General features: G+C 36.6%; 1 protein-coding gene across 4 annotated transcripts in view; it reads right to left on the minus strand.

Moving 5' to 3' along the window:
• Rbm27 (RNA binding motif protein 27) overlaps positions 1–13,212 on the minus strand; it is a 72,596-nt gene that overhangs the window by 15,065 nt on the left and 44,319 nt on the right. For all 4 annotated transcript variants that reach the window (XM_005380677.2, XM_005380678.2, XM_005380676.2 and 1 more), the window contains 7 exons: positions 11,510–11,654; positions 10,755–10,908; positions 8,172–8,468; positions 6,591–6,731; positions 3,806–3,925; positions 2,263–2,337; positions 1,966–2,130 (listed from right to left, as the gene is read on the minus strand). In XM_005380677.2, coding sequence (XP_005380734.1) covers positions 1,966–2,130; positions 2,263–2,337; positions 3,806–3,925; positions 6,591–6,731; positions 8,172–8,468; positions 10,755–10,908; positions 11,510–11,654 — 1,097 coding nt within the window. The remainder of the gene's footprint in view (positions 1–1,965; positions 2,131–2,262; positions 2,338–3,805; positions 3,926–6,590; positions 6,732–8,171; positions 8,469–10,754; positions 10,909–11,509; positions 11,655–13,212) is intronic.

Raw genomic sequence — 13,212 nt, forward strand, 5'->3', positions numbered from 1 at the left:
ACTCTTTGGTATGAGACAAATTATTCACTGGTCTGTAGGTGATATGAGCTTTTTTCCTCCCCCACACTCTCCATCTTTAAAACATATGTAGCCAGGCACGGTGGCATATGTGCCTTGACCAGCCTGAGCAACACAGGGAGATCTCAGCTCTTAAAAAAAGCCAAAAAAACCAAAAACTAGTACATGTTATTCCTATAATTGAGGAAATCTCAATAAAAATAAGTTTTTAGCCATGTATGGAGGTACACACCTGTAACTCCAGCACTTAGTGAGTTCATGGTCAGCCTGGACTACACAGCAAAACCTAGTTTCCCCACAAAAATCTTAATGAACTAATACCTTATATTACTATACTGAACCATAATTTGAAACGTATTATGTTGTATACAATAATTACATTCTACCATAGATGACAAACTTATTGTCAGTTCTCAAAGAGCTGGAAATTATCTAAAATCCCACTATGGAGCTGTGGTACAATGGAATCTCTTAATAAAGCAAGTACTCTCCTAGAATAAGGAAACAAATGAAATGAATTAAATTAGATTTAAATGGACTTCTGATTACTCTTTAATAATATTTCATTTTGGGCTTCTCCCTTTTTGCTCTCGCTGCTTTTGCTGTTTCCTGACACCGTGAACTGTAGCCCTCTGCCATGTGCCACTCTGCCTAGCAGCCAGCCAAGTATGGACTGAAAGCTCTACAAACTGTGAGCTAAAGAAATCTTTCTTAAATTAAAAAAAAAAAAAAAAAAACAGTATACCACACTTTTACTCATTAAAATCAATGATATATTTTAATAGTAGAAGACATGAGTTTACTACAATGTACCACTAGGAAAAAACTGTTGGAAGTACAATTCATAGCAGTTAAACTCTGGAAACAGCCCAGATGCCCACTGATGGCTGAATGGATGTAAGGCATGTATACACAATGGACTATTACTATTACTCAACCATAAAGGAGAAATCTGACTCATTTGTAGGAAAATGGTTAAATGGATGGATCATGAGATCAAGATGTTAAATGAAATACAACACAGGAAGCTAAATTTTTTTTTTTGGCCTTTTTGAGACAGGCTCTCTCTACGCAGTTCAGGCTAGCCTTGAACTCCATTGTAGCCCAGGCTGGCCTCGAACTCCTAGTGATCCTCTGCCTCTTGCTGGGATTACAAGCATGCACCACCATGCTTACCTTAGAAAGTTAAATATTAAAAAGTTAAAGTTAGTTAAATATTGCACTGTTTCTCTTATATAAGAAACCCAAAATATAAATAAATAAAAGGGATGGAAAATGGGGAGGTAAACTTTCTATAGATTGGGAAGGAGATCAAAAATAGTCAAGATATGATATGATATATATATATATATATATATATATATATATTCCCCAAAACAACCATAGCTATTACCTATCACATACACCAATTAAAAAAGAAAAAACTACTGAAACAGAAAGTATTTCTTCCTCATCACCCTAGCAGTTAGTTTCCTCTTCAGTACAAAGGCTTAAAAAAAAAAAAAAAAAAAATCAATGAAAACATACCTTGGGGGCTTGTGGGTATAGCTCAGTGGCAGAATAACAGTTTAGAATGCAAGGCCCCAGGTTTAATCCTCAGTGCTGAACACCACCACCAACAACAAAAATCCAAAATACATTCCTGTTCTTTTTTTTTTTTTTTTTTTTTTTGGTTTTTCTCCGGTACCGGGAACCGAACTCACGACCTCGCGCATGTCAGGGAGGCGCTTTGGCCGCTGAGCTAAATCCCCAGCCCCTACATTCCTGTTCAAATGGTATTATCACCTTTTCTCAAAGCTACCGAAACACTGAACACTGTCCCATAAGTATTTGCCTATCTCTCCATTAGGCTAGTAGCTACCAAAGGGCTGCAGTATCCTTTCAAAGTCCCCAGCATATGCCAAATGTTCAATAATCCTATGTTCAGTGACAATTGCAAATAGATACCTCTGTTTTTGTCTTCACTTTGGATGGTGTGGAGACTGCAGAAGATGTTTTTAACTCATCTTTTAATTGTGAGATCTTTTCTCCAAGCTCTTTCAAAGTCTTCATTATATTTGCTCTTTCCTCTGGTTTCATGTTTTTGTTTTTTTCTAGCTTGGATATCAGCATCTACAAAACAAAACAAACCCCCCCAAGGGAAAAAAAACAAACAGTATGCTGAGTAAACTTCAAGTCTTAGAGACTTTACTTATTATAAATATCTTTGTGTATCAGTTCCAGCATGCAAATAGTGACTTTTACCTTTTGGCATTCTATCTGTTTTTCTAATACTTCTTGCCTCTTTTTCCTCATATCTTGTTGTAGCTTCATTGCTTCCTATATGGATAGGTAAAGATGAAATTAGTAATGTATAACAAAATTTACCAATGATGCCACTATATAGTCTTAAATCATTTTTTCTGGGCCATCTTCTCTAAGGCAGATTTTCCCTCCTGGTCAAAAAATAGCTGATGCAAGCATGGTGGCGCACACCTGTCATCCCAGCACTTGGGAGGCTGACGCAGGAGGACTGCTGCAAGTTTGAGGCCAGCTTGGGTTACAAAATGAGTTCAAGGCCAGCCTAAACTGCACAGCAAGACTTCATCTCAAAAAGACTAAATAAATAAATAGAGCTGAAATGAGAGATTAAGCATTTGAATATATGTATCTCCCCAACACATCCAATATTTGAGAGTTTACATTTATAACTATACTTTAAAAGACATTTACAAGATTGGACACTGACTAAATATGTCTATGAGGTTTACCTGAAGACCTGAATGAGTTTAAACAAAAACAAGCTGTTTTCACTTGCCAATGTAATAAGCCAAATCCTCCTTTATTGAAGCTCAAAGTTTAAAAATATATGATGAAGCTATGGGTCAGAAATTATCAGTCTATGGATTTTAGCCAGGAAAATTTTGCTTTTACTCTCCTGAGAATTAAATCTCTGTGCCAAGAAAGTACGTATACATATCTATTTTATTTCAAAAATCCTGTGTCAATAGGTTAAGTCTAAGATGACAATGGAATTTAGAACTCAATAATACATGATTTACAGTTATATGAATAAAAGCTACATAAATGTTACACTTTATGTGAAACATAATTTACAAAACCAAAAAAGAATTAGAAAAAAAGTGCTTGCTTTGGACTGACAGTGCATCACAGAGGTACAGCACTTGAAAGCATGTGCCAGGCCTGGGTCCCACCCCCACCATTTCAAAAGATAAAGAAAAATGAAGTCATAGAAAAACCTTTTTAAGGCTGAGGGTATAGATCAGTGGTGGCGCACACATTTATTAGCAGGTGCCAGACCTTGAATTCAGTTTTTAAAAAAGGCATTCCTGATGGTTGATGTGGTCACTGAGCGACAACTGTGAAGCAATTTTTCTGTTTCTCCCTTTCTTCCCTCAATACTGGGGATGGAACTCAGGGCCTCACATATACTAAGCAAGCACTCATCCCTGAGCCACATGCCCAGTGCTGCTCATCTTCAATTTTCAAGTGTACGTTAAATGGAGAAGTTGTAAGCACTACCACATAGTTCTATAACAACATAAACTGATTTAGAGGAGTTAACATAAGCACGTAAGAATTTTTTTGGAGACAGGATCTCACTGTGTGTAGCCCTGGCTGGACTTGAACTCACTATGGAGCCCAGGCTGACCACATACTCAAAGTAATCCTCCTGCCTCAGCCTTAAGTGCTGGGATTACAGGTGTACACCACCATGACCGCCAAGCACTTCAGAATGTAATAGCTAGGCCCTTTCCTCTGTAAGACAAGAACTCCAGATTGTTACCTGTTTTTTTTTAAAAACCTCTTGAACATCATGAGACTTAGATCCTGCACAAAGTTTTGAAGACGTCTTTAAGTTTGAGGAACTGTAAGTTGTTTTTGGATGGCCGGGAGGTGAAAATATCTAAAAATAAAAAATAAAAATAATAAACAAATACTAAATCTTACAGATGCTTAAAATTATTTGTGAAAGACTATACCTGTATTTCTGTTCTCCTTAGAGGTCACTTTCTTTATGTTTAAAAACTTCATTTATAAAAGCTAACTCTACGTAAATGTAGTTGCTGCTAAGACAACAAGAATAAAGATTCTTCCTGCCCTAGTATTTTGTCTGTAACTGCAGTCCTATGTTTTTCTTTTCAAATTTTAACTGTCAAAAGAGCAAACGTTGGCATCCTTCCGTGAACACAATCTTCACAGGACACCTACATTAGATACGCTACTCTTCTGTGTTGGATCGAGACAAAATCAAGACCACTTCATGTGTATGACTAAGCACAACAAAAACATGGCCATTATCCAAACCATGAAAATAACTATATCCACTCCAACAGGGTGATGTGAATGAATGCTATCTCATTACCAACCGCAGCTTTAGATTATCCTCCCATTTCTGTCCTAGGTCGGTTTATTAAGGTATTCAATCCTGTTTCCTTAAGTCTACCCCAAATCATGTAGCATAGGCAAAATCCTAAAATAAGTCTTTTTAACACTCATGGTTTCATTGTTAATATTCACTCTCACTGAATAATGAATTTAATTTGTTTTAGCCAGACGTGGTGGTACATGCCTATAATCTGAACACTCAAGAGGCTGCAGCAGGAGGATCGCTGTGAGTTTGAGGTCAGCCTGGGTTACATAATGAGTTCAAGGCCAGCCTGAACTACATACAGCAAGACCCTGTCTCAAAGAAAAACTTTTTTTTGTTTGACTACAGATTGCTCCTAGTGGAGGTGGCTGTCATAAGTTATTTTCCAGAAGTGAAATAACCCGTATTTCAAATGGTTGAAAACCTTTCACAAAATTACAGCAGTATGCAATTATTTTAATATCACTCAATCATTTGTTACATGTTTATACTCAAATATAAACACATAGTTAGCTCACACACATGACTCTGCCAGCACCAGGCGGTGGCCATCTTCACTATGCTGGTTTTAGCATTGAGATTGTTTTTCTTTACCTGAGAAGACGATTCTCCAGCTGACCTCCCTTCTTTTAGGGCACAGCAGACCTATGTGGACATTACTGGATTCAAGTCTTCCCTATTACATGGCTCTTTTCTTTTTTTATTTTTTAATTAACTTTCAATATATGATGTAACAGATGCAGGAAATATTTAAAAATTCATGGAAAATTTAATCATAAATAATATATCCAGATATAAAACTTTTCCCAGCAACTATAATAGTTAGTTATTCTCAAAATTAAGCTACTTTTGTCACTTGCTGCTTTGCTACCTCACTACTCACTGCCTTCTATGAACTGTTTCTCCTCTGTCAGGCCACTCTGTCCTAGAACCAGCCAACCATGAACTGAAACTTCTACAAGCTGTCAGCTGCAGTAAACCTTTTTTCCTTAAAAAAAAAAAAAATTAAGGGTCTGGGGATTTAGCTCAGCGGCACAGCGCCTGCCTGGCAAGCCCAACGTCATGAGTTCGATTTCCGGTACCAGGAAAAAAAAAAAAAAAAATTAAGCTACTTTAACTACAAAGGAAAATTCCTGAGCACTGTGAAAACTCTGCATAGCTAATGTTTGCTGTTACTTATTTTATTAAAATAATTTTATTAAGTTGTTGATGCACTTTAATAGCTTTTAGGGGCTGGGGCTGAGCAATGGAGCGCTTGCTGAGCTTCCACAGGGCTCTCAATTTCGTCTTCAACCTCCAAAACACAGAGAGAAACAGCTTCTAACTGTAACCTCCGGGTACAGACCACTAGGTGCATACACTCAACCCATTGTATTTTAAAGCATTTTTAAAAATCAGATCCTTTGGGAATTTTTCCTGGCTTATGATGTAATGAAATGAAAGGATTTAATGTTATCTTTTCTGCATGATTGCCCAGATAACATTTACTTTAAAAGTCCATTATTTTCTCTATAGACCTGAGATACTTTGTTAGCATATAATTCCTATTTGCAATTGAGTCTACTTTTAGATTTTCCATTCTGTTCTCTTGGCCTATTGATGTGCCATAATCAAACTGTTTCAGCTAGAGACCTTATAGCATTTTGGGTGCTAGCCTGTTGCTGCCCCTCCTTCTGAATGTTTCCTTCTCTTTACAATAATCACCATACTAGACAATTACTAGATAAATATATTCCTAAAAGCAAAAGAAACTTAAGACATATTTCAAAGTATGATTTACTATGACATAATTCCCTTTGCTGTATTAATTTTATTAAAGGGGGAAATGATCAGTAAAAATGTCTACCTATTGAAAAAAGACTAAAATTTTCAAATTCCTACTATCTTTAAATTAAAAAAAATTTTTTTTTCAAGAGAAAATTTCTGATTGAGGCATAGAAATTAGGGAGGACACACACTGTCACACTTGGCTGATGAAGTAGGGAATTACAAATATGATGATAATCTGTTTCTCTGTGCCACTAAACACACCACAGACACACACAGAGGGCTGGGGATTTAGCTCAGCAGCAAAAGCGCCTGCCTGGCAAGCGCAAGGTCGTGAGTTCGGTTACCGGTACTGGAGAAAAACCAAAAACAAGACACACACAGACACACACACACACACACACGCACGCAGTTGGTTTACAGTAACACGTACCTGGCAATCCTCCCCAGCACCACCGGACTGATTCAACAAGTGTGATGAATCAGTCTGGTTAGCGCCTGCATGTCCAAGACGATGTTTGACAGGAACTTTGTTAAGAACGTAGGCACCTGATGTCTGTGGTTTGCTCATTATCTGCACATACAAAACAAGTATATGTGTGATGAAAGTTTAAAAATATGCCCAAGAGTTCAGAGGGCCCCTGCATTCCTCTGCAGCCCTCCTGTAATAAAGGCTTTTTATCTTTTAAAAAAAAAATGCCCAAGAATGATACAAATTTAAAGGAAACCCTGGGAAATAAGATTAAGGAAATGGGAGGGTGCTCCAGTTATGTGTATGATTTTATTCTTCAAACAAAGTGGTGAACATGCAAAAGACAATGTTACATTATCCACACTTTTTTGCATGTCTAAACTATGTCACAATAGCCTGCAGTGTAGCTCAATGGTAGAACATGTGGTTAAATACATTAGGCCCTGGGTTCAATTTCCAGCACCAATAAAAAATGTTCCATCTAACATGCAATGCTCTGAAGACAGGCTTTTCCCTAACAGCCTAGTATGAGTAACCAAAATGATCACCTAAAAAACATAAGGCAATCTTAAGTTACAATAACAGTAGATGATCTAAGAATTACAGAGGTGATGGTATCACTCTTCTTTATTCATCCAACATCTACAGCAAACATTCACCTTTGGATTCAAACATGATATGGGATATGGACAAAAGTGAATGAATATTTAGATGCTAATGAGAAGGATAACAAATGGAAGTGACACTATATTCTTTAAAGAATACTTTCTTTAAAAAAATCTGCACTTAATCTAAACATGGGAATACTTAGGCAGAGATTACAATTATCAATATATGAATGGTTCAAAGGCATAGTAGTTTGTTCTTTCCTTTCTTCATCTATTCATTCAAATGTTTTGAGAAATATGTACAAGTACTGCTAAGGCACCAGGCACAGAAAGAACAAAGCAGTCACAATACCAATTCTCTTAGTACTTCTATTCCAGTTTTTGGGTACTGAACCCAGGGCCTCACACATGCTAGGCAAATGTTCTACTGTTGAGACTTCCATTCCAGTATTAAAACAGAATTTTTCTATATTCTCAGCCCTTTTACTTTTTATTTTGAGACAGGATCTTCCTAAGTTGCCCAGTCTACCCTTGAACTTCTGATCTTCCTGCTTACCCTCCTAAAATAGCTGGAATTACAGACATGTACTACCACATCCAGTGAAAAATGTTTCTTAATGTATAGATTTATATGCCCCATATCTAACGACTGACTGACTATACATTTAGAACTACACGTGAGGCCCAGAAACATGCACCTAAGTGATTCTGATGTATAACATCACTTCTCAAACTTCAAGGTACATAAGAGCTATCAGATCAGGTTCCTATCCTGGCTCACGAAGATTCTAATTGAGTGGGATAGGATGAGGCCCCAAACTATGCATTTCCAATAAGCCTACCAGGAGACCAGATGCTGCCGATTTACACATCACACCCTAACTAGCTCTAATGTGGCATGAAGCTAGGTTTTAATCCTAATGCCCCAGATTACCTTCTGGATACCACCATGCACTGAGGAGGCAGGTGCCTGGCCCACCAGCGCCTGCTGCGGATGAAGGTGCTGCGGCAAATGATGATGCTGCTGTGAGAGGTGACTCAGTGTCTGCTGCTGCTGCAGAAGCAGCTGTGTCGGGGACTGCAGTGCTGGTTGCTCATTGTTTTCTCTATGCCACAGGACTCGAATGAATCGGTTGTTTAGAACAGCTTCTGTGCTAGAAATGGCTTTCCTGGCTTCCTCATTGGTAAGGTACTGAATGAGGGCTGCTTCTGGATCACCCTTAAAAGCAACCTTTGAGAAAATAATAGAAGCAACATAAACTCCAGAAATATGAAATAGTTCAACCGATTATGTATATTATTGTTTCTTTTCTCCCACACATATATTTTACTAGTGCATTATTCCACTTTTTAAAAAATAGACTAAATTATGTCCTCCCAAACTTTGTATGTTGAATTCCTAACTTCTGGTGGAAATGATACTTTCAGGTTGTAGTTACAGTTACATCAGGTCTAAGTTTGGGGTCCCAGTTGAATCAGACTGGTGGCCTTCCAAGAAGAGGAACAAATGTTCCCCTCTCTCTGCCATGCAAAGACACAGCGTTACCCGCTGTTTGCAACCTAGAAAGAGATCACTTACTGGATCCGCCAGTCTCCAAAAAAGTACAGAGCTATAAAGATACATTTCTGTTGGCTATTTCCACCTACAGTATTTGTTATGCTAGCCTGCGTAGACTACTATACCTAATTACATCAAGCTATTTAAATTTTTCTAAGTGCCATTAAAAAATTGATATAGAAAACCTTTAAAAGAAAAAAGTAGGGATATTTTGTATGATCACGTCTTTTATAATTTTTAAGTTTGTAAGCGTTTAAAATACATATACACATACACATGCACACACATATATGTATATTCTGGTTTTGGGGGGTTTCTTTTAGGTTTTTGAGACAGACTCTTGCTATGTACTTCAGGCTGGACTTGAACTCACTCTATAGCCCAGGCTGGCCTCAAACTCATGGCAATCTTTCTGTCTCAGCCTCCTGAGTGCTGGGATTATGGGTGTGTGCCACTATGCCTGGCCATATGTATACTGTTAAATGTAAAAGTTAAACCTTACATCTTTTCATCAAAGAATAGTCCTAAAAGCCAGGCATGGAGGTACATGCCTGCAATCTCATCACTCAGGGGGCTGAAGCGGAGGATAGCCTCAGCTACATAGTGGGTTTAAGGCCAGCCTGAACTACACAGCGAGAACCTGTCTCAAAAAAAAAAAAAAAAAACTAGTCCTTCTTGGCAAGCAGCAGAATTCAGGCAATTTGTTTTTTCACTTCTGTTTAGTATGTTTCCAGGGCCAGGGATATAGCTCAGCAGCACAAGCACCTGCCCGGCAAGCGAAAGGTCCTGAGTTCAATTCCCAGAGCCAAAAATTTTTTTTTTAAAAAATTTTTTAAAAAAATTTTTTGGAAGTTTCAAATTATTTGTAAAGTTGAACATGTACTACTTCTACACTTAAGGAGATAAATGCTTAAAAGACTCTCAAAAAACCTACTTTGGGTCAATTATTTCAAATACCAAGTCCCCAGTAATGCTTTCTTAAACTCGGCTGTATTTTGGTTTGATAACATGCATTAAGAATAACAGACTGAAATTCCAACTTAACATGTTCCCATAGGTTTGAACCCCTCGTGGTACATGCAGATGTAATCACTTTTCATTAAGTTTATTAGTACATTAATGTTTATTAGTACATTATTAGTACATTAGTATATATAATGATCACATTCATTATAGGGAATTTGTACCTGTACAAATGATATAATTTGAGTCTTTTTCCCCTTATTCCTCTACCCTCCCTTCCATTTTATTCTTTTCTCACCATTTATTTTCCTTTTCACTTCCTTTCTTTTCCCTCCCCATTCCCTTTCCTATTTGAACATTTTCTTCCTATTTCACAGTATCTACTATATACATTTTGGTCCTTATCAGTTTTTTTACTAATAAAATTAATGAAAAACTAACCAATGGGACAGTCATACATCTACCACCCATCATTTAAGCCATGAATTAACAGGCCAACCATGCATATGTTAAGCTAGTATCCTCAATTTCAGCACAACACAACCACAAATTCATAAATTCAAGTATCTAAAAAGCAGGGGGGCAGGTATAACAATTTATTTTATCTTAAACACTACCTAAAATACTATCTAAAATCTCAAGATTAAAACCATTATTAATTACTTCATCACAGTATAAAAGTTAGTCAATAGACAAGATTACAATCTCAGAAATTACCAAAAATTTAAGCTAACTATTAGAAAATTAATGTGGGGAAGAAAGTCACTGAACAATTAAAACTGTACAAAAATACAATAACTAGCTCAGTGTCTTTCAGAAAGGGGCTACAGAAAAGAACCAAATGAATTCATAGTAACAATTTCATCACAGAAGTAGACATATAGTAAAGTTTACAGCACTCAGCAATGATCAAAATTACTACTGACTCATTTAAATAAGGTGGGCTGACAAGAGTATTTTCCAAGTGGTTTCAGCCACTAATGTAACCACAATTACCTGGATATTAACAATAGTTCCAAATTTGCTGAAGTGTTCATTGAGCTTGGTAATATTGTTCAATTCCTGAGGGATTTTCTTGACTTCTAATTTGGTGTTTGTATACTGATTCTTTCGCAAGAATCCTGGTTTGCTCTGATTGTTATTTCCTTGCCTGAAACAGATATTAACAGCTCTTGGTTAATTCACCCATGCCATCCCTAGCCAGGAGATACATCAGCAAAGAAAGTAAAATCTACATTATAAATTGCCTTTTTTAAGTCCATAGTATTCCTCAGAAATTACTGAGCAATTCTTACAACATCCTTATTGTATTACAACAGAGAGAAGAAAGAAAGTAAATAGTGAAATATTATATGGAAAAGGCCCAAATGACATTTTAAAAAAATCATGTATTAAAAAGAACCTACCCCATTACCAGATTCTAACATTAAAGCAAAGGTAAAGGACCATTTTTTAATGGTGCATCTCTCAACTTGTCTAAAACTTTTCTTCCTTTCTGTTCACATCTCATATCTTAATAATTTTTAGTATTTGGTTAGGTATAGAAATAGGTAAAAATTATAAATATCTATTATAAATATTGTTAGCTTTCAATTTTTGTAACCTTCTGAAGATGTCCCTGGAATCCTAACTGTGAGACACACAGTTTGAAAATCATTGATTCATGACAACTCGTAATTTTAACCATTTCACTAATGCAAACAAAACAACAAAAATACTAATTAAGGTTACTAGTAAGTAAATCATCTTACTTTCCCAGCCAAGGCTTCTTCGTGAGTGGCCCTTCCAAACCACTCACAGCCCTTTTCCGGCTATCTGGTTCAAGAACAACTCTGGTTATGTTGCTATTAATTGAAACAGGAACTGGTGGTTCAGTCTGGATGACGATATTAGCAGCTGTTAGAGAAAACAAAAACAAATCACATTTCTGAGCTTTAGGGAGATGTCACAATGATTAAAATATTTAGACTAAAAGCTAGAAAGTATGAATAGCACTCTACTACCATTTCCTTTCTAGAAATATGTAACAGCAAGAAAAATTACAAAATGCCTTCCTATTCTCTCCTTAAAAATAAAAATCCATGTTAAAAAGTTCAAAGGCAACCCCAATGTACTAACTCAGCCACAGATTACCAACAGATGCAAAAAGTTACTGCAGAAAGACTACCGAAGAACAAGGTGATGTACATGGTGCTAAACTGCCATTCTATAAATTACTTTTACAAGGGCAGTATATAGTAATTATCACCTTAGGCAAGCAAAAGCAAACTTAGCACCATTAATGGGAGGATATTACCTGCACCTAAATGTTATTACACAGGAAGTTCACCCTATCATAAGGATCGGATACTATTACAGAATTATGATTTTCTTTTGTGTGTCAGTAATACTGTGCTTATATAAGACTACACCTTGTTCTTAGATGCAATTAAGCTTAAAGATTCCAAGTGTCATAGTGTCTCACTAACTTGAAAGCAGTTCAGAAAAAAAATGTGAGAGAAAGGAAGCAGGGAGAGAAGGAAGAAAGTATACATGAGAGCCCTCATCCTCAAAGGAGACAAATACAAAGTGGAGACAAGAACTGGTAAACCTAAGTGAAGATACTCATGTTCACCTTATTTCTTTTGATTTTTTGTAGGTTGAAAAAATTTTCAACTTAAAGGTTGGGAAGAAAATTCAAAGTCAATACTATAAATGGTGTATTTCCCTCCCAACAGTCATGACTAAAATCTTACAAAAAACTAACTTTATAACAGGTTACCTGTGGGAGGCAGGGAGTGTACTGAACAGAAAGTAAAAACAAAAACATGCCTATTACACTCTGGGTATCCCCTAATTTTATCAACTGTACCAAGCGAAGTAACACATCATTGGATACTTGGATGAGATACAGTTGGTAAGTGGTATGTTCATTTCATCTGTGTCAGGCAAGTGATGAGGTAAAGATCCATCCATTTACTGGGCACACAGGTACACTCCTGTAAGCCTAGCATCGAGTCATGGGCAACTTAGTGAGACCCTGTCTCAAAATAAAAAATAAGAAAAAGGCTAGGGATATAGCTCAGCAGTAGTGGACTTCTGGTTCTATCCTCAGTCTCTCAAAATAAATTCATTCATGTAAATATTCCTTGAGTAGCTATTATAGCTCAGAAACTGCACTAGACCTTGGAGATAAATTAGAGAATTAACTAGATATTCCTGCCCTTATAGGATTTTTTTCAGAAGGGTAATGAAACAGATAGTGACTGTGATGGCATAAAGCATTCTAGAATTTGAAATGTCATTATGTCATTCTAAATAGTCGTTATGATCACCACCTGACATTGCTTAATGTTTTTCTTTATTGAAGTACTTAAAAAAGGAAAAAAAGTTGGTAGTTAAGTGACTTATAAATTGTCTAAGAGGAAAAACCTGCAGTATACCAACCATATGACTTACACTCAGAATACCTATG

Source organism: Chinchilla lanigera, unplaced genomic scaffold (assembly GCF_000276665.1).
Source record: "Chinchilla lanigera isolate Chin_1 unplaced genomic scaffold, ChiLan1.0 scaffold00014, whole genome shotgun sequence".
Taxonomy (NCBI): Eukaryota; Metazoa; Chordata; class Mammalia; order Rodentia; family Chinchillidae; genus Chinchilla; species Chinchilla lanigera.